The sequence below is a fragment of the Uranotaenia lowii genome, chromosome 2 (genome assembly GCF_029784155.1).
Source record: "Uranotaenia lowii strain MFRU-FL chromosome 2, ASM2978415v1, whole genome shotgun sequence".
Taxonomy (NCBI): domain Eukaryota; kingdom Metazoa; phylum Arthropoda; class Insecta; order Diptera; family Culicidae; genus Uranotaenia; species Uranotaenia lowii.
This window is the reverse complement of record NC_073692.1, coordinates 190,021,742-190,043,450: the sequence shown is the minus strand read 5'-3', so window position 1 is coordinate 190,043,450 and position 21,709 is coordinate 190,021,742. Positions and strand designations below refer to the sequence as shown.

The following is a 21,709-nucleotide window of genomic DNA, read 5'->3' as shown; positions in this document are numbered from 1 at the left end:
ACGGCTCAAACCATATAGTTTAACGGAGCTGGGAGACTATTATTTGTTTGTACAACAGTTGCTTAAGTTTAATTTACAAAGCTTTTTTCTCATTGTTGTCCATTTATCTATTTTAAGGTTTCAAGTATCGAGTTCATCGTTCATTATTTTAATCTACGATAGACAAAAAAGAAAAAGGAAAAAGAAGAAAGGAAAACTCAAACGCGGAGATCGATAGATTCAAGAAAAAGGTATAATACGGTAACATATAGGGGAAAGGTTTCTAAAATAGGCCTATCGGGTTAAATGACCCTACAGTCGTTTGACGAAATGGCTGACAAGACAACATATCTTATCAATGTATTTTGAGCGAAATATGCTTAGAACATAAGGCAAGAAAGAATTTCATGAATAAACCAACTCAAAAAAATTAAAAAAAAATCATACAAGGTTTTGTTACCTTTTGATGTAATATTTTGACTTTTAAAAATTATACGTAAAGATGCTCAAAACTAAAAGTTGGATGTTTTTTGTTTCTTATTAAAATGAACTTAAAAAGTAAAACAAATTAAAGCTTTTATGATGGTTTCATAATGATTGGAAAGTGGAAAAAGATTGTGTTTTTGTATGCCCCCATTATGTTTGTAAAATGCCACTATCCTAAAATAACAGGTTCAAAAGAATAAATATATGTTTTTTATCATTAAAACTTCGACATTAAGCTCTAATTAACAAGAGAGAATTGAAGATCTCAAAACAGATATGATAAATTTTTTCTTATGGATGAATTACCTCCGTAATATGACAACCCTAACTTTTGTTTTGTTCTGTAAAATACTAAAAGATTTTTTTTTATAAAACTTCAACTTTGTCGTATGCAAATTATCAGTTTCTAGCATTCCCAATGAAATTGAACGGAAATATTGCCAAAAAACCAGAAATTCTGCCTAAAACATAAATAGGCGCATTCAGCCCGCACGGTTTGAGGTTGTAACCTCCTACTCGGTTACAACCTGCATTTTATGCATTTCGGTGGCAGTTTTGCCCTGAAATATGATAAAATGTATGTAAATGTAAATATTCACGTGATAAAGTTTTGCATTATATACTTTTAAATATAATAGAATAATTTGGGCAATTTGTAGTAGAAAATAGGAGGATAGCAGTCATTTTTCTCAGTGAAGCAGATTAGGGCGACTCTACTGTTATGCCAACCTATTTAGCCGAGACACCATCCGCGGCATACGAAATCCGCGCCACATGCGGAAACACCAAGGGGATGACGTGGCCCAATCAGGATCGTCGACGTCACCGATTGGTCGTACCGGGGGAGTTTATAAAAGGCCGACGCACCAATGGGCTGGCCTCTTATCCCTTGGGAACGCGAGTCCGCTAAGTGTCTTTCGACCGTTGTGCGCGCTTTATATTATCCGCCAACTAACGATCCGCCATCCAAGAGTCGTGACAGTTGAGACCTTGGTGGCTGTTTATTTATCAAGTGCAATTTGATAAAGGCACCGTAGCCAAATAAGTGCCTAGTGCGTCCCAAGAGGGTCGAAAAGCCGTCCGTCAACATACGGCTGAAGACACCGGCCGTCCGTCAACATACGGCTAAGGACCAACCGTGAAAACTGCGGTTTTCACCCACCATCTCCCTCTCGGAAATAGGCCTGGGTCGGCGCAAGTCAAGAGCGTCTGACTGGCCCTTCTGAGGGAATCCGAGGCCGAGAAAGAAGCCCTGACAGCACGCCCGGGTATTGGTATCCCCGGCGAAACTCCAAGTTCCAGACACGTGGTACCACGGCAGCGAGTTCCAGCAGGTGTCCGGCAGCACCGACGGGTCCAGAAGCAGCAAGCAGTGAGTCATAAAGTGTTTTTTTTAAATAAAATCTTTCCATTTAAAATCCTTAAATTTAAAGTTAGTTCGATTCTTAAATATTTCTCAATATATCCCTTTTGCTGCCCTATAAAAACTTCTTGTACTTTATTGCGTGCACCGAAATAGCATCTTAAATACGGGTTATAACTGGGTGGGAGGTAATCGACATCGAACAGGTGAGTAAGTATTTCCTAGCTACGACGAGCCGACCCTGAGATTGGCTGGAGTCCTGAGCTAGTCGAAGGCCTAGTTTCAAGGTTCGTCAAATTTGACAACAGTTATAGTAAAATCGATTTCTCAAAACCTGAAGGAGATTTCAACATAAAAATTACTCCAGTGTATAGAAAACAGATGTCTACTCATGTTTATATAGTTTTTGTACACATATTCGATGACATATTTGATTTAATCGGTATTCTGCTTGATAGGCGCATATAGCCCGCTCCTCCCCTAGTCTAGGTCTACCGCAGCCAACACGTCCCTCACTGGAACATTAGGTGGTTTACCTCGGGCCCGAAGGGAATCAATCAAATTCACTCTGGTGATAAGATGGTCCTCACACGACCAAACAATATGCTCGATGTCATGGTAACTCTGACCACAACGACACAAATTGCTGCTAGCAAGATTTACACGATAGAGTAACGCGTCCAAAGCACAATGATTAGACATGAGACGGAAAAATGTTTTAATAAAATCACGACTCAGGTCTAATCTATTGAACCATGGTTTAAGGCTTACCCTTGGGATAATCGAGTGAAGCCACCGACCCAACTCATCTTCGTTCCATTTGCGCTGCCAGTTGACGAGTGCGTTTTTACGGACCAAAAAGTAAAATTCGCTGAAGGCGATTTGACGCTGATAAATAACACCTTCAACTGCACCCACCTTTGCTAACGAGTCGGCCTGCTCGTTGCCCACTATTGAGCAATGTGACGGCACCCAAAAAAAGGTGATAGAAAAGCAGAGTCTAGATAAAGTACTCAATGATACACGTATTTTCTAAAGGAAGTACGGCGAGTGTTTTCCGAGCCTTAATGAGCGAATAGCCTGAACAGAGCTAAGGCTATCTGTAACAATGATGTAGTGTCCAATAGGTCGTGCTGCTATACTGTGAAGTGCCCAATGTATAGCTGCTAACTCAGCGATATACAGTGAGCATGGATACTGAAGTTTGTAGGAAGCGCTAGTACTTTGGTTGAAAACGCCAAACCCAGAGCACTCGTCAATTAAAGAACCGTCAGTAAAGTACATTTTTCCAGCATTGACGTGTCCATACTTTGCTTCAAAAATCCTAGGAACAATAAGAGAACGCTGGTGTTCCGGAATACTACGGATTTCAAGCTGCATGGACATATCAAACTGGACAGAAAAAGTGTCGTAATCAGGGTGAAAAACACGAATGGGAGAGAACGATGAAGGATTAACCTGCATGGACATGAATTCATGATATATAGTCATATATCTTGTTTGAAAATTTTGCTCTAGTAGCTTTTCAAAATTTGCAATCACCAAAGGGTTCATAACCTCACACCTGATGAGGAACCGGAAAGATAATGAATAAAACCTATCTCTTAGTGGGAGTACGCCTGCCAAAACCTCGAGACTCATGGTGTGTGTTGAGGACATACAACCCAGCGCTATTCGGAGACAACGATATTGGATACGCTCGAGTTTAATGAGGTGTGTTTTGGCAGCTGATTGGAAACAGAAACTGCCATACTTCATCACTGAGAGAATAGTTGTTCGGTACAATTTGATAAGATCTTCAGGGTGGGCTCCCCACCAGGTGCCGGTAATTGATCGGAGAAAATTTATCTTTTTCTGGCATTTTCCTTTCAGATACTCAATGTGGGCTCTCCAGGTACACTTGGAATCAAACCAAACCCTAAGATAGGTACTTGAAACACCTCGATTGAGTTATCGCTCTGCCTAGGAGTTGAAGCTTAGGTTGAGCAGGTCTATGTTTCTTAGAGAAAACAACCATCTCAGTTTTTTGTGGAGAGAACTCAATCCCAAGCCCCAAAGCCCAGGAAGACAATCTGTCTAAAGTGTCTTGTTGAGGCCTGTACAGATGTGACTCAGTATTACCTGTTACAGATACTAAGCCGTCATCTGCGAATTGTCTTAAAGTGCAGCCTTCAGAGATAAACTGTCGATACACAAAGTGGACTCACACATGAACTCTGCGGGAGGCCCATGTAAGAGATCCTTCTAACTGCAATATCTCCGTGAGCAAAGTTCAGATGTTTCTCACAAAGCAGGCTGTATAAGATGTTGTTCAATAGAGGAGGCAGACCTCGGGAGTGCAACTTGTCTGACAAAACCTCTATTGAAACTGCATCAAAAGCTCCCTTTATGTCTAGAAACACTGAAGCCATTTGCTCACGTTTTGCGTACGCCATTTGTATCTCTGAAGACAGCAAAGCAAAACAATTGTTTGTCCCTTTGCCCCTGCGAAACCTAAATTGAGTATCTGAAAGGAGACCATTTGTTTCCACCCATTTATCCAATCGGAACAAAATCATTTTCTCCATCAATTTCTGGATGCAAGACAACATCGCTATTGGATGGTACGAATTAAAATCGGACGCAGGTTTCCCAGGCTTTTGGATGGCAATAACTCTCACTTGTCTCCAATCTTCAGGAACAACGTTATGCTCCAAGAATTGATTAATTAGGCGGTTGATTCGGCGGCATCCGGGAGGTTTTTCAACATTAACATTTATTTTTTCAACTCCCGGAGCTGAATTGTTACAAGAGAGGAGAGCAAGTGAGAATTCCATCATCGAAAAGCTGGAATCCAAATCACATCTATTCGGAGGCACACTTCGCATGATTTTTTGCACAGATGTGGAATCTCGACAGATTTTTCGTGCGAAATCGAAAATCCATTTATGCGAATGTTCTTCATTTTCGTTCGTGAAAGAACGATTAGTACGCATGCTCCGTGCCACATTCCACAAAGTGTTTAAGGATGTTTCCCGCGATAAACCTTCCACAAAATTACACCAATGCGCACGTTTTTTCCGCTTGATCAGGTTTTTAAATTGCTGCTCAAGAGAAAAATACGTGTTGAAGTAATCCAGGGTTCCGTGTTTCCGAAAAACTTTAAAAGCGTTCGATTTGTCTTTGTAAAGATTGGAACACTGACTGTCCCACCATGGATTGGGAGGCCTTCGACGAACAGATGGATCTGGGATGGGATTCGTTTGAGCACTAACTGCGCTATCATGTATCAAACGCGAAAGAAAGTGGTACTCCTCCAAAGGAGGTAAAACAGGCATTGAATCGATAGATGATATTATTGTGTCCGAGTATTTTTTCCAGTCGATGTGTCTTGTGAGGTCATATGCCATATTTGTTGAATTTAAAGAGTTGAACCCATTGGTGATTGTAATTTTGATTGGCAAGTGATCACTACCATTGGGATCAAGGACTACCTCCCACTGGCAATCAAATGATATGGAATTTGAGCAGAGTGAGAGGTCAGTTGCACTTTGTCTTGCAGGAGGTTTAGGCACCCGTGTTTTTTCACCCGTGTTCAAAACTGTTAAATTGAAACTGTCGCAAATGTCATAGATAAGAGTAGAACGGCTATCGTCAACTTGTTCTCCCCAGACAGTTCCATGCGAATTGAAATCACCCAGGATCAACCTTGGCTCAGGTAGCAGTGAACACAGGTCCTCTAGGTGACTTCAATCCACTGCAACTCTCTGATGCCAGTACAAACTGACAATGCATAAATCCTTACCCCTTATAGTTGTAAGACAAGCAACAGCTTCAATTCCGCCTGATAAATGAATTGTTCTTGTGATTTTTATTTCTAGTTCTAGTTTTTCTGATTTTTCAGTTTTTTTTTGGGTTTATGAGTACCTACCTTGCAACTAGTTTTAAGATTCTTACGCAATCTCCAATCGTTTTATAGTTAGACGTAATAAAATTATTCTCGTCATATCTAGCAAAATGCACTCTTCACTCATGAACATAATTCTCATGTCAACTTCAATGTGTCCATTTATTTCGTACCACACAAATTCGCTGGAGCAGAAACGAGCAACGATGAAGTTTAATTTACTGATGAGATGAGGCTAATCATAATTTTATGCAGATGAATTTGTCACACCAATACCCGGGCCCATCGTCATCGTTCCCTACTCTTACGCCGGATTGCATAAATTTTAAATCCACCCAACTCAACTTCAACTGAACCGCGGAAAAGGGCGCGGATTTGTAACAGCCAAAGTGCTCTGCGTATAACTTTCATCGTCGAAGGTACGTGAAAGGCATAACATTCGCGGTTGCGGCCGACTGGAAACCTTCGAACGTGCGGTCGTCTTTTTTTTCTTCTTCGTTTCCTTTTACCCGAAATGTCAATATCCGATACGAGGGAAAAACTTCTTAAGATGGCAGCGAATGGACCCGAAAGAAATCGAAATCGGTTCTCAGAAGTCATTCATATTCTGATTTGCGATCGGTTTTCATCTGCATTGCTTTTGGCGCAAACTTGGCCAAAAAAGGTACACTTTGAAATTAGCTTTCAATGGGTGTGATTTGAGTGGATACATTTCTGTTTTTGAATTATGTTCTTCAGATTTTAAATTTTGCTGGAAAAATTAATCATTTAATGATATCTCATCAATCATACATTAAAATTTAAAAGAAAATAAACTATATACTCACTCATCAATTGTTATTTTAACATTAAGAATATTTCGCTAATATGATTTCTATAGACTTTACAGAATAGCCAAACCTAATTTTTTTTATTGAAAAAAAAAACATATTTTCAATTGACATCCGTTATTTATGAAGGGGGTTGAAAGGAACTTTCCGAATATTAAAATCAAACTATGTCAAGGCGGAAAGTAAAACCAAAGCCTTAGTCTGTCTGCAAACGATGCAACTCCATAACATTTTTTTCTCGAAGTATGTGCGATTTAGTAATTTTGAACATATTAAATTCTAACCAGTAGAAGAGAATGCTGGTAAAAGTTTTTCGCTGTTTTCTCCTGTTTATTTCTGCACGTTTTTTCCAGTCACCAAAAAAGCAACATGTCTCGCTGCAATGACATGAAATGTTAACGGGAGGTTTTTTTTCTTTGGTTCAGTATATCGCATTGGTGTGGCTGGTTTAAAAATGTTTTTATGGTTCAAAATTTGACCTTTTTTATAAATGTGTGTAGTAAAGTGGATATCATAGACCATTTTTTCAGCAAATCTACTTGTTATGAATTTTTAAATTGGAACAAAGAAAATTGATTTATTCAACTGGAGAAAAATGAGTTGAGTGTGATTTAGTTGGGTAAGTTGATGTATTTTTCTATCAAATCCACTCTGTTATCTCGGTATTATTATAGTATCTCTATGCCCTGTGCTATTGCAGATGCAAATATCTCGATAAAACATAACTTTCCTGGCTAAAAACAAATTTGCCATGCAAATACATCGGAAATTGACATTACAGAACTATGCTCAGAATATGCTAAAAATTTGTTTTCACCTTTGTTTCGGCGTTCAAGAGGATGCATTCCTCATATTTTGCAAAACTTTAATACGATGATATTTTAAGCAAGAGTGTGGCACACTTTTTTTAGCCAATTCGTTAACTCTCTGGAGCCACTCTTAAACTTCCAAATTGATCTGGATTGAATAATACCAAACAGAACGTTGTGAAATTTTCCAAGGCATGTAAATTTCTGCAGTGAAATCACATCAAGGGAATGCAAATAAAATCAATTAAAAAAAGATTTTAAGACTGGAATCACTGCAAATTCAATTTTTTTTTTACAAAACCTAGCCCCGGCGATCAATAAAAATTAAATCACGTAATAAATTTTGAAGAGTGTAGTATGTAATCTTTTAAATTCCTCCACTTTGTAGCAGTCTAAACGAATTCATGATTTTTAAGATTTGTTGATAGAAATCAGCAAATTTTCAGCGATTTTTCTATTATTTGACGTTAATGTTGTTGAGTCATTGTTGACTAGTAGGGGAGAATGAGGATACTTGATCCCTGGGGATACTTGATTCCTTAGCTATATCACCAAACTGGAATGTCGTACAAAGATCAAATGTTCTAGAAAAATGTGCCAAATGGAACAAAACAGCAATGGTTGAAGCTAAAAAAATTTTAACAAAATAAGTTTTTGGGTTATTGAACTTTGTTTGAAAAATTTCACAAAATGTTACTTGGAGATCTTTTTTCATCATTTTAAAATGTTCTTAACATGGAAATATTATAACAAAAATATTTATTCCAATACATCAATCTTTTAAGAGTAAAATTAACTTCAAAATACAATATTTTCAAAGCGATGGAAAACTCCCAACTTTTTTTCAGAAAAAGTTTTCTAAAATGTTGGTTTTGGGTACAATTGATGCCTAATATATAGGCATAAATGATCCCGGTATATTCTTCTTCTCAATGGATCGTGGTCATTGCTGATTACGAGATTACTAATATTTATCCAATAGCTAATATTCGTCCATCAATTATCTGAAGAAAATGGCTAACATAATTGATTTTCTCTTGTTTATAAAAAATTACGCCCGTAAGTATGCAATGTCATAAGGATTGAGAATAAGCTATAAAATTTTTTTCTGACAATTATAGATTGTGAAATGAGAACAAACATGACTGTTTTCAATTAACATTCTATCTTGGGGTTTTGTTTGATTTTTTCCAGGGATTAGGGCTTCCTGAATAAAGGATCAAGTCTCCCTTAACTTAAAAAATATCGCAATTTTTTTACTCCCACGAAAATGCTTCTAGTTCATCTACGGATTCAAGTATCGTTCTAATTTAGGAGCATTGAAACTTGAAATTACACGCTGTCAGAAAATGTAAAAGAGTGCGAGTTGCTAATTTTTTCCAAAAAGATATGGTGAAAATAAGAAAATGGGATCAAGTATCCCCACTCTCCCCTACTGAAAAATCCACATTTTACAACTTGTTGCATAAATAACTATTTTCATATATGAATTTACAATTCGGATACCAGATTGAAAATTTGATATTCATTAACTTCTTCATTGCAAAAATTTATTCTATCATAAAATTTCGAAGACAGTCTAAAAATGAATGAAAAAATGTGAACATTTGCGTTGAGTTTTCAATGGCAGAAGCAAGTAATCACAAATTGCATCTCAAATTTATAAATTAAATTGCAACTCAATTTGATCAATAAATTTTAAACAGTATCGCATTGATATTACAACTGTAACTCTGCCTAAACAAATTCGGAGGACGAGTGAGCAAGTTGATTAAAATTCTCTATAAATATAAAGAAAAGAATATAATAGAATCGATAGAACAAATTAAAATACTCAATACGATACCGAATTTGATGTGATATTTAATTTAAAACAGTTCTTGAATTTCAGAAATAATTTTTTTTTATTCCTTAACTCTGTAATCTCGAAAAGACTTGCAGAATTTTACTCTGGATCAACAAATAATAACAAAAAAGAAGAAATGTTCAATATGGTGGAAAGTTCAATTATTGTTTAAAAATGTACAAGACACATTTTTCTTCATTTCATAGAGAATCATTTATGGGTTTTACCATTGAAAATCGCAATATGATCCCGTCAATTCAATTTGGTTTATTTATCACATTTTAGTCCGATCGTGATATGATTATTTTTTAAATTTTGTACATTCAAAGAATTGTTGGTCTACAAAATTTTGTTTATATTCTTTAATGCTTCACAATAATTCTTAGTTATTTTTTTTATCCTGGTAGTCTTATAAACGACCGTTATGATTTCTCTTCAAATCTTAGAAGAATTCTGAATCTAATATGAGTTTGTGCGACACGGGGGATTTTTTTTTATCAAAAAAGCTACCTTTTCCTGTGCCGATCACCTAAATTGTACTAAATTCTGGAAAACTATGATTTCTTATGCAAAAGGACACGAGCATTCGCATGGTCTACACCGCTTTCTGATAAAAGGGCTCTGAACGCCTCATTTTGCTCGATTTCCCCTATTTGTTTAGGTATTATTATATGGCTTTTTTGTAGCAAGGTAGATTGTTGTGTAAAATTGTCAACTAAATCAATTGGTGTACTCCAATTTCTGTTTTTACTACGACATGTGGTTCATTTCGCCTCTTTTCTCCTAAATTTAAGTTTTTTTTTTATTAAAATGCAGTCGAACAAAGTATAATCTAACAATTTTCATCATGAATGATAATTTTTCATAGATTCATTCGTCTTCTAGCTGATTGTGTCGTTTTTTTTTAACTAGAATTAGGTTGCCAGAATTTTTTCAGCACGTACCCGGGCCGGGAAGTCCGGGCTATTTTCATCTTAAAACCAGGCAAAATCCTGGCATTTGATTCCAAAATGTCGAACAAAAATCCGGGCAATATCCGGGCAAATTTTGTCCAAATCCTGAAATTACTCAACACAAATCAAGGAAAAAAAACATGAAAATTTTCTATTCTCATCAGCAGTTTTTAAATCGTATTTTACGCTTTCAAAAAACTTTTCATGGTTATTTTTATAAAATTTGATTAAAAAATTTCGGTTTAAATGCATAAATAAGAAAGTTTACAACACAATTTGTTTTTCCATTTGTTTTGGCAAATAATGTGAATAAATTCGGGCAAAATCCGGACATGACTTTTATCAAACTTTGTGTAAAATATCCGGGTAAACCCGCATAAAACCGAGCAATCTTGCAACCTTACACTAGAATGAATAGAAATGGCTGAATAGCCTCAACTTCCCATAGCTTTTTTTTAATTAGTGCAAAAATTTCACTGTAACAATCGAGGAATTCACATACAAAATGCGAAAACCTAGTGATTTAGTGTAAAATTTGTCGCTGAATCGAGTGGTTTACGATAATAGCCGTACCGCAATCACCCCGATTTCCCCTAAAATAGAGCGATATGTTGAAAAAGTCATTATTACAAATGACAACGCATCAGAAAATGCACAAAAATGGAACAGGTGTAAATTCATTGTTGAATCGAATGATGTACACCGCTAAGCGTTAAGTTGATCAGAAGAGCCTCAATCACCCCGACTTTCCCTAAAATCAGGCGGAATGTAGCAAAAATTCGTAGTAACAACTGAGAAAGCATCAGAAAATGCACAAAAATGATTGAATCAGAAGTTAAACTTATTGCTTAATTGAATGATCAACACAGTTTGGCATTCAGTTTACGAGAAAGGTTTCATTTCCTTCAATTTCCGTTGAATTCATTCATAAATTAATCAGATTAACAATTGAGAATGCGTCAGAAAACGCACAAAACTGATTCAATCATGCATTAAACTTATTATTGTATAAAACCTAGCACATTGCTAAGCGTTTAGTTGACGAAGGAAGCCTCAATTGCTTATGTTTCCTCTAAATTCATAAGATATCTTCAAAAAATCATAGTAAAAACGTGGAATCAGGTGTAAAACTTACTAGTATATCATATGAGGAGTACTGTTCAGCGCTCAGCTGATGAGAAGAGCCTCAATCACCCCAATTTCTCCTCAATTCATGAAATATAACGAAAAATCTTTGTAACAAACGAGATTAGTTTGAAATTTACTGTTGAATCGACAAGAAGAGCCTCAATTATGTTTAAACTAACATCAATTATCAATTTAACCAAATATCGTTTAACATTTTTTGTATTGGAGGGCATTTTTCGAACTTCAAATGACTGTAACTCCTTTAAAAATTGTTTTTTCGCAAATTTTTCTTCATGACTATTTTTATTTTCAAAATGCACGTATTTTTTCATAAAAATATTTTTTTTAAAGTTTGTAGGTTTTGAAATACGTATGTGGTATACCTATTTATACCGCCGGGGGTCAAATGACCCCTAACACCTTTTCCGCTAAAACTCTCTTGTTTCTTAACCGATTTTTACAAAACTCATATTTTTGGAAAGCTCGTAACGTGACTCAAATATAGTTCTCAGACAATATTGAGCTTCAAACATCGATTTCAAAGTTATTCAAAGTCTAAGAAAAAAAGTCCGAAAAAACATGCTTCGGGGAAAAGAATGTAAGTCTGTTAATAAGTGCTCGAAGAAAAATTCACTTAGGGCCTGAAGAAGCTGAAGTTAAAAGCTAAATGTTGCAGATGTAGGAAAAAAAATTCAAAATTTTTTACGACCATGGCCACAAAAAAGGTAAAAAAGTGGTGTAAAAACTGTACTTTTTAATAAATCAACCGCCAAAGCCGTTCCATTAAAAAAAAATTTTTTTGGAGTGTGAATTGGAAAGTTGAAGTAATTTGTGACATTTTGGCATCTTTAGATTTACAAAAAAAAATGAAACACAGAATATTTGACGGCTATTCAAATGTAGCTGTTTTTAGACATTTTTATAAATTTTGATTTTCTGAGATAATTCCTCCACTCACGTTCCGCTTTGCACTGGATTTTTAGTATGATAACGCAAAATTTGAGTAATAAAACTATATGCACAAGAAAGGCTATTTTATACCGGTTCTAGTGATGTAATTACATTGTCAATACGGTGCTTAGTAAAAATATGATAAATAAAATAGGCAAGTAGCTTCTGATTATTTAAAAGTCAGCACAATTTCTTGCTTGGCAGACGGGCGCAGTGGGTGGCAATATCTCAAAGCCAATTCGCACACGAAGACGGGTGAAAGGAAACGAAAAAAAACCAACAAGCATTAGCGCAAATATTCTGGTTTTACTTTCAGAAAAATATTTATCCAGTTCTCATTCTACCTTCGTTGGGATCGGACGTTTTTTCACGCGCTCGAAACAACATTGAAAGGCAGCTGATCGTTTTCATGGAAAGTATAATTGATAGTGAGTTACTTGTGAGATGAGCCCCTCTCCCGGAGAACATCCGGGTAGGACCAGATTGGATGGATCATGAAAACAAACACGGAAGATTACAATATTTGCTCCTTCAAGCTAAACAAGGATTTCATCTGCCTAAGAACCCGTTTATAATTGGAAGATCAATAGAGCAACGTACGGTACGTACTAAAAATCCGAAGCGAAGAGCAAGCAAAGAAATTAATTGGCCTTGGGGCACTTATTGATGGCACGGCTATAGAAATCGGACACCACCCAGATCTCAACTACCGGAAATGTTGTTGTTTTTTGCAGTGAGGTCGAAGGTATGACCGACGACGAGCTGCTTAAAGAACTTTCGCCGCAAAAAATAATAGCAACCCATCGAATTACTAAAAAACCCCCTCAGGAATAGTTGGAACTTCGACATTAGTCCTCACGATAAACTCGACAGTAGTTCCGGAATACGTAAATTTCAGTTTCATTCGTTTGCGAACACGCCACTACTATCCTCAGCCACTTCTATGCCGACATTGCCTCCAATATGGTCACCCGAAAAATAGAAGTGTGAACGAAAAAGCGTGCATTGTTTGCTCCGGAAACCACGGCAGTGAACTTTGTACGGCTAAGGTCAAACATTGCAAGAACTGTAAAGCAGATCACTCACCGCTTGACCGAAATTGTCCCGTGTACGCCTACGAAACAACAGTGTTGAAGATAAAAACTGAACAGAATGTTGCACTGGCGGCCGCTCGCAAAATTGCAGAAACTCTGAGAACCATAAGTTATGTAGCAGTAGTTAAATCTCACATCGAAAAATACAACCAAGAAAAGAAAAAAACAACAACCAAAAAAAGACATACCGAATACACCAAGTGAACCCCAGGCAAATGAAAAACGAACACACCACCCGACAGAGAAAATAGCTCGAGTTGAGAACTTGACCGCATCGCCACCCAGCAAAAAATTGACATCTCAATCGTTTACGCCAGCAACTGAAGATGAAATTGAAGACATACCACAGGAAAGTGGAAAATTGACTCCTCTTGTGCAGAAATCCAGTAATTTAAGATCCCCTTCTATCCAAATTCCCTCTAATCCTCCGGTTATCCCTTACAACCCCCCCTTAGATGTAAAACTAAATATGACCCACGGCACATTGAAACTTATAAAAAGTAAAAGGCCTAATAAAGAATAGTTTAGTAAAAAAATATATATATATTTATCATAATTTTGTAAAGCATTGCACCGCTAATATAATTACATCACTAAAACCGGTATGAAATAGCCTTTCTTGTGCATATAGTTTTATTGCCCAAATCTTGCGTTAATATACTTAAAATCCAGTGCAAAGCTAAATTTAGGTGAAGGAATAGTCTCAGAAAATGCAGGTTGATAAAACTTCCTAAAAATAGCTTCCTTTAAATAACTGTCAAGAATTCTGTATTTCGTGTATTATAAATCTAAAGATGCCAAAATTTCACAAATTACGTCAACTTTCCAATTCACTTTTCAAAAAATTACTACTGTGTCTAGGACTGTTTTGGCGGTTGATTCTTTAAAAAGTACGTTTTTACACCACTTTTCTACACTTTTGACGGCCATGGTCGTAAAAAGTAAAAAAAAAATGTTCGTTTACGCAACATATAGCTTTTAACTTAAGCTTTTTCAGGCACTAAGTGAATTTTTCTTCGAGCACTTATTAACAGACTTACATTCTTTTCCTCGAAGCATGTTTTTTCGAACTTTTTTTCTTAGACTTTGAATAACTTTAAAATCCATGTTTGAAGCTCAATATTGTCTGAGAACTATATTTGAGTCACGTTACAAGCTTTCCAAAAATATGAGTTTTGTAAAAATCGGTTAAGAAACAAGAGAGTATTAGCGGAAAAGGTGTTAGGGGTCATTTGACCCCCGGCGGTATAAATAGGTATATACAGAGTGCCGGTATGTTTAGTGTTAAATTAAGGGGAAAAGGGGGTGATCCAGGACTTTTACGTCAACTAAACGTTTAGCTGTATATATCATTCTGCCTAAAAATTAGTTCTTCACATGATTCCATTGTTTCTGTGCACTTTCTGATGCATTCCCGAATGTTACAATGCATTTTTTTTTAAACTATAATGCAAGTATTTGAGGGAAATGGAGTAAACTAGGACTGCATTCATCAACATAAATTAAGCGGTGTCTATTATTAAACTCAACAGTAAGGTTTGCTTGTTCAAATATTTTTGTACATTTTTGATGCTTTCTAATTTGTTACTTCGATTTTTTGGTAGGGGAGAGTGGGGTATCGTGGGACATGGGGAAACGTGGGCCACTTTTAATATCTCAGATGTGTGTTGAGACAAAAATCTCAAACCAACTGTCGTCGTCATCGCTTTGCGTGAGCATATATTTCTATATGTTGTTGACTGAAATACGCATCATCTGCTTCTTTTATTTATCAATCAATATCGATGGGGAACCTAAAGTGTATAACAAAAATATGCTAATACGCTTATGATCTTAGTTTTGTCATGATCTCTCACGTGGAAAAGGAATTTTTGATGGAACATCAATAAGTCACGCAAACGCAAACAATTTGCAAATCATAGCTTGTGGGGAATCGTTGGCCACACATCTTGAATCACCTTTATATTCATCATTCTGAGAAATTTTTTGTATTTTTAAAGTTTTTATATGAGACTAGCTGACCCGGTGTGCTTTGCTACACCTTTCAAAATCAAATGATATTTTCAAAAATTCTTCATATTTTAATTGTTTTATTGGTATCATTTTAAATCGAATTATAACATAATTCATAAGCTACCGCTATAAAATGAGAGCTGCAGCTGGAGTTTCGAATTGTCACACAAAGATAACTTAAACTAATATTTTGAATCTTGCTCTATAAATTTGTGTTTAAGATCTGAAAATTTTAATCTGTCTGGAGGGTCTCAAATTAATCGTACGCAAACAATCTAACTTAAAAAAGGTTGTTTTTGCTTGATTTGTTATGAATTTATGCTAAAAAACTGATAAGAGAGCCTCCTCCCCTGTCCTTCCCTTACCTCCTGCTGAATGCAGGTCGAGATCTTTAATAACCATACTCATTTTTTTCGTTCCCAAAAATCCTCTTATATCAAATATAGTTCCATTGATTGATAAGTTTTAAATTTTTACAACAAAATGTATATGGAGCCTCCTCCTTTCTTCCCCTCTCTACACTGTAAAACGTAAGGGTCTATAACAATCGTAGAAACATATCTCGTAACCTTTCCATGCCGTATTTGTTTCCATTTGTTGGCTTCGTAAGCATAAATTGAGAACTTATGCTATCAAAATTGTATTGGGCTCACCTCCCTTCTCCTATGTACCTACTCACTGAAAGGAAGATGGTGTTTCAGATAATCATAGAATCATATCAAAATGTTTTTCCATGTTAAGTTTTGTCCATTTCTCGGTCCATTTTGTAAAAAAAAAAGTTAAATGTAAACCTCCTCTTCCCTTCCTATATTCCCAATTCTATCATCTTACTGCAAGAAAGGAATTGTTTCACATAGAAAAAGTATGTTTCGTACTCAAATACTTTTTGATGCAAAATTTGGTTTCATTCGCTCGATTAATTCTCGAGTTATTCAAAAAAATTGTATGGAAGCCCACCTTTCCTCCTTTATATCTTTCCGCTGAAAGAAAGGTGGGAAACATTTCTCGTATCCAAATACCCTCACATGCCAAATATGGTTCTATTTGCTCGATCAACTCTCTAGTCATACTGAAAATTGTAAGGGAGACCTTTCCTCCCACTTTTCATCCATCTATTTGAAGGAGTGAGGGATACCAAATATTCATAGAAGCATCACGTACTCAAATATAGTTGCATGCCAAATTTGATTCCGTTTGCTGCTGTAGTTCTTGAGTAATGCAGAAAAAATTGGATGAAACTCCCCTCCTCTTTTCTTTCTTTTCTTTGTTTTTGAAAAGTCCGGAAAAGCGATTTCACGTCACGGTGGAATGCGGCATAATAAGTGTACCCGGAATTTTAGCACACTCGAAAAAATGACTTTTCCATTATTTTTTTTTCTCGAGCTACCAGACATGTGTATAATCATATAATGCCAATAGTGTGTGCTCAAGCCTATTAACTATAATTTATATCTCTTCAAAGAGATCCTATGTGCGTGTGTTCGTGACCACTGTTTAATTTAGCAAACTAATAATAAATAAATAATTCGTTTTTGTGAGCTACTGTAGATTTTTTCATGTTCAACTTGTTATTAATCTGTTAGTCTATCGCAAATCTGATATTTGATTTGTTTTTGGAATTTTGAAATCCAGTCCCCCACAATCATGAGTCAAATAACGTATCATTTCACGATAAAATCTTTGAAAACTTCCTCTTTGAGTTCAAATATGTTTTTATTTTCAATTTTGTTATAAAATAACATAATTTACCGAAACAACGTTTTTCAAAACTACAATATGGGTCAAAATTGTAGCCCGTAACAATTATCAGTCAAATTGCTCACAATTATTAGTCACAAAGAAGTCCATTGGCAGCACACCAATATCAACATAGCAATCAACAAATTTCAGGCCAACATTTGGGGACATTCTTTGCTAGTATACCTTCAAGGGGCATTTGAGTTGAGCTAGCAACTAAGAAATGTTTTGTTTGGCTTGCAAAAAAAGTGACCCATGATTGTAAGGAATTTGGTGGTTGCTGTAACAATAATTATTATGGGTCATTTTTATTTCGCCAAATATCATTGAATTTTCACGTTTTATTCGCTCAGTTTCATTTGGAAAATGGAAACTCGACATTTGTCCTTATGTGAGACCATTTAGTTTAGTTGGAATCTTTAAATACCCGCATAAGGCTATGATCATTTAGTATTCGGGCACTTTATTTCGGTGATAGCTATGTTAATAGAGCTCGGATATGCAAAAGTTGCGTTGTGTTGGTTATGAAAAGGACTATCTTGCCTATTTTTGATAGATTTTTAAGTTAACGTGTGTTTGAGATATTTACGATGCAAAAAGACATAGTAAAAATAATTTTGCATGAATTTGCTCCTTTTACGCATTTTGCGCCTCAAAAATTTTTCATTGTTGACTTGAAAGCTCATGAACTGTTGATTTTTTCTGATTTTCTTTTTGTGACCAAATGGTTAAGAAGTATAAGGAACCACTTTAGGATCCACACGAAGTTCAAACCAACCATCGGAGTGCAATCCTTGATCTCAAATATGGTAAAAAGCCTGTGGTTATTGGGGATAACTGAATGCAGAATTCTTAAATAATGCAAAATTCCATTTCCGGCAGGCAAAAAGTGTTGCCTGACTAGTAGACACCAAGTAAATAACTAATAATGATCAATTCCAAAGATCGCAATCTGTGCATCCGGTTTTTATGCAATATGACAGATGTGTTCTGATGGACAAAAAAAATTATGTTAAAACCAGATTTTAGAGATCAAATTCTTCGAGATGCCTACTCATGAAAAGATTCCAACCATATTCCAATTGCTTTTTCCAGGTGAGTTTGTGTAAAATATCATGATTTTGCAAAGGGTTTGCTTCTGAGGTAAAAAAATAAATCAATACATGACTGAAAAAAGTGTGCAAAGATAAAAAAGAGATTTTATGAAAAAGTTGTGTTTCTTGAAATCATTGATAAATATATTTTTTTATATTTTTACAATAAATGTCATATTAACACCTTTATTTCCTTCATAGAAAGTTTTTTGATCAAATGAAAAGTTTTTAAAATACACACGTTTGTAACTGCCCGGATACTAAATGATCATAGCCTTAAGAGGCCTAACGGTTTAAGATGTAAACCTTATAACATGGAAATTTTATGCGATAGTTCGGCAGCTTATAAGTTCACGTATGAAAAAAATTGCAATTTTACTATTAATACTTAATATACTTAATGCATTCAGTAGATTTCAGCAGTTCTAATGATCGGTGACTGTGTGACCCATGATTGTGGGGGGGCTGTAGATGCGAATATTTCGATGTCAAGTAAAGTAAGAATCAAAGTTTCATATAATCTTTGAGTAAAATCGGATGAAGAATTAAAAAAAATAGTATTGGGCAGTTCTTTTTTTTCTACTATGCCTGATTTTTTTAATGTATGTTCTTAAATAGAGATGTATCAAATAGTGGTATTCGGACAATATTGACCTATTCATCTATTTGTCCAAACCAACATTCGGCCGAATATTCGGTCAAATATTTTTTTGAGTTTTTGATTAAAAAACGAATATTTCGATTTCCTTCTATTTCTTCCAATTAAATGCCCCTCATGAAATCGATTATTTTCAACCTGATGATGTTTTAAAGATCTTTTTCAAGTAGGGGTTTCACTGCTTTAAAAAATCTTATTACACAATGAAAGGAAAACAGATGACTTGTCGGGTCTAGGGCGTTTATCACCAAAGAGATAAGGTTCCTGTGAAATTGTCGAAGTCGAAGACTTAGTCTATCTCGGCTCCCTGATGACTATAAGGTGAAGTGGGTCAATTTTCATTGCCTATTACTTTTTGAAATATCAATATTTTTCAACAATTTTTTCCACACTTATGCTAACATTTCTGCATTTTTATATTTTTATGTGAGTTCAAAAGCGGGAGTTATTGTGAAAACAATTCAAAAACATCCTCCTGACTTTCAGGTTCATTCATCCTTTTTTCGTTTAATGTGGATTGAAAGTTGTCCTGCTATGAGTAGGCTCAGTTTATTATTTTATATAGATTTATGACAACAATGAAAAATTTCTATTGTTATAAAATATGATCTTTCCATGCTATTTGTCATTCTTTTTTTTTTTCCTAATATTGAAATTCAATATCAATATCATCCCAGTATTTATTTTTCAGGAAATGGCTTATGGAGCTTTGAGAGTGTTTAGGTTTTTAAAGAAACTTGGCCAATTTTTATATTGTTTTAATCCCCCAAAATTTTAGGAACACCAAAAATAGGATTTTTTCAAAGGGAAAAAAACGGAATACAATTTCTGCTATCAAAAGTTGACTTTACATTGTGTCAAATGCATATCAATTGATGAGGGAAAGGTGATAATAGGTGATTTTCACTAAGACAAATAATGGATCCTGATATGTTTAATAATTTTTGTATAAATCTTTCGTTATTTTTTTTCTCAATTATCAAAACCACTTATAAGCTTTTACAGTCGCTTATGCAGATGAACACGTGCTTTGTTTCCGTTGCCATATAAACGAAACAGAACTCTCTTCCACAAAACTCTAAACAACCAACTGTATTCTCGGAACGCCAAAACCCCGCAACAAATACTCAAAAGCTTTCACCGAAGCGAGAAAATGAATAATTTATTTCATTAACGACTGCTTCTTCTCGCTTATGCGAACCCAGTACATGTGCTCAAGTGTTGTAAAAATAAAATAAAAACGTTGGAAAAAAGAGGAATCAACCAGCATACGTGCAAACGTTAAGCTTCTCTAATTCAAAATTTGCTTGGAAGATTCGGCCCCACAAATGGCCCGAATTTGCCGGGAAGTGTGCTCCAAATTTGCGGCCAGTTTTTCCTGGGCCGTCGACATGCATCGGAGGAAATTTTCTTTGATGTTTCTAGCCACGTTGCGGATCTCTTCCAGCTTTTCCTGGGATAAATTCGGTACCACGTTGCCACTTCGCTGCCGGGTGGAAATTTTATCGCGAATCCGGCCGGAATCGACAAAAATGTTTTCGCCCCGGAAGGCTCCGATCAGGTTGAACTGGTCGTACTTCTCCCGGCTGATGGAAGTTGCTTTGGAGATTTCGTTGTAGAGTTCATCGTCGGCTTCGTTGAAACAGTTGGTGTATCCAATGCCGGCCAGGTTCATCAACAGATTGGTACTGGTTTTAACGAATTCGATGCACTGAGGGCCACTGACCTGGACGTCATCGGCTGTCAGTAGCTTCAAAATTTCTGACTCATCCTTGATAGAGTTCTTGATATAGCTTTCTTCAGCCAGAACAACTTCACTCTGAATCGAGCCCAGGATGTCTACGAATCCTGAGAGAACTTTCTTGGAACGCTTCAGCTGCGGGAATACTTGAAGTGGATCATCACGCTCAGCCAGAACCACCTGTTGTGGAATAAAAAAAACAATATCAGTATAAAACAATCTTATCTGATCTCATCGGCTTAAATCCGATTACGAACTACAAACCAACTCACACTAGTTGCGAAGAGCGTGGCCAATACGACCGATAGAAGATGCACCAGTTTCATGTCAATAGAATATCTACACTTTCCGGTTCGGGATTAAGGTGAAATAAAAAAAAACTTATCAGCAAATGCGCGCGGTGTGGTTCACCGGATTTCGAATCGACGATGTAAAATGAGGGCGAACTTCCTGCCCCCGTTTGAGTTTTCAAGAGTCTCAGCCCGAATGATAGCGACTCGGCATGTACCAGTGCATTTTATATCACAAAACAACAAAAACAGTTGATATGAACCTACTGGTCCTGACGAAGGCTGGTGTTCTTATCTGATGGATCTAACAGGTCCGGAATTGATGATGGTTAAATGCCGGGAGATTTTGGCAGTGAACGTTATCGTCCGGCCGCCCATGCAAACAAATCCCGCTCGGGTACCTTCCAACTTCTGTCTACCGTCCAGCTGATAAGCGGCCTTGTTATTCATTTTATGCAAAACTAAAATTTCGGGGGGAGATGCGTATAAGGTGATTTCATTTCGGTTGTAACACTTCTGAAAAAAAATCAGGCATTTACAATTGCTTGAAGTTTATGTCGTTGATTGAAGCAAAACTACCCAGTCATTTTTTCCATAAACAATCTACCTACTAGTTTTGATTATCAAAACCAAATAAATAATACTTGTCCATTTATATATCAACAGTCTACACTAGGTAAGGTCCGATAAAGCCATTGGGGGGCCCGTGGCAATTTTTCTTGGGGCCCTACGATTCGAATGTTTTTTTTTTTTCAAATACTGTCTTAGAGAGTACAAAACCTTTCAAACGTGTTAATCCTCAATTTTCTCAATACCCTTATAACCAACTAAACATCTCTGAATTAGGAAAA

General features: G+C 36.1%; 2 protein-coding genes across 3 annotated transcripts in view; one reads left to right on the top strand and one right to left on the bottom strand.

The window, feature by feature from the left end:
• The window catches only part of LOC129744586 (uncharacterized), a 327,683-nt gene that overhangs the window by 62,937 nt on the left and 243,037 nt on the right, over nucleotides 1-21,709 (top strand). The gene's annotated exons all lie outside the window — the stretch shown is intronic.
• LOC129744596 (uncharacterized) lies at nucleotides 19,761-21,064 on the bottom strand. The gene is made up of 2 exons (XM_055737214.1): nucleotides 20,841-21,064; nucleotides 19,761-20,748 (listed from the first exon to the last, which is right to left on the bottom strand). Exons 1-2 carry the CDS (start codon nucleotides 20,892-20,894, stop codon nucleotides 20,119-20,121), a joined length of 684 nt encoding a protein of 227 aa, XP_055593189.1. The 5' UTR covers nucleotides 20,895-21,064; the 3' UTR covers nucleotides 19,761-20,118.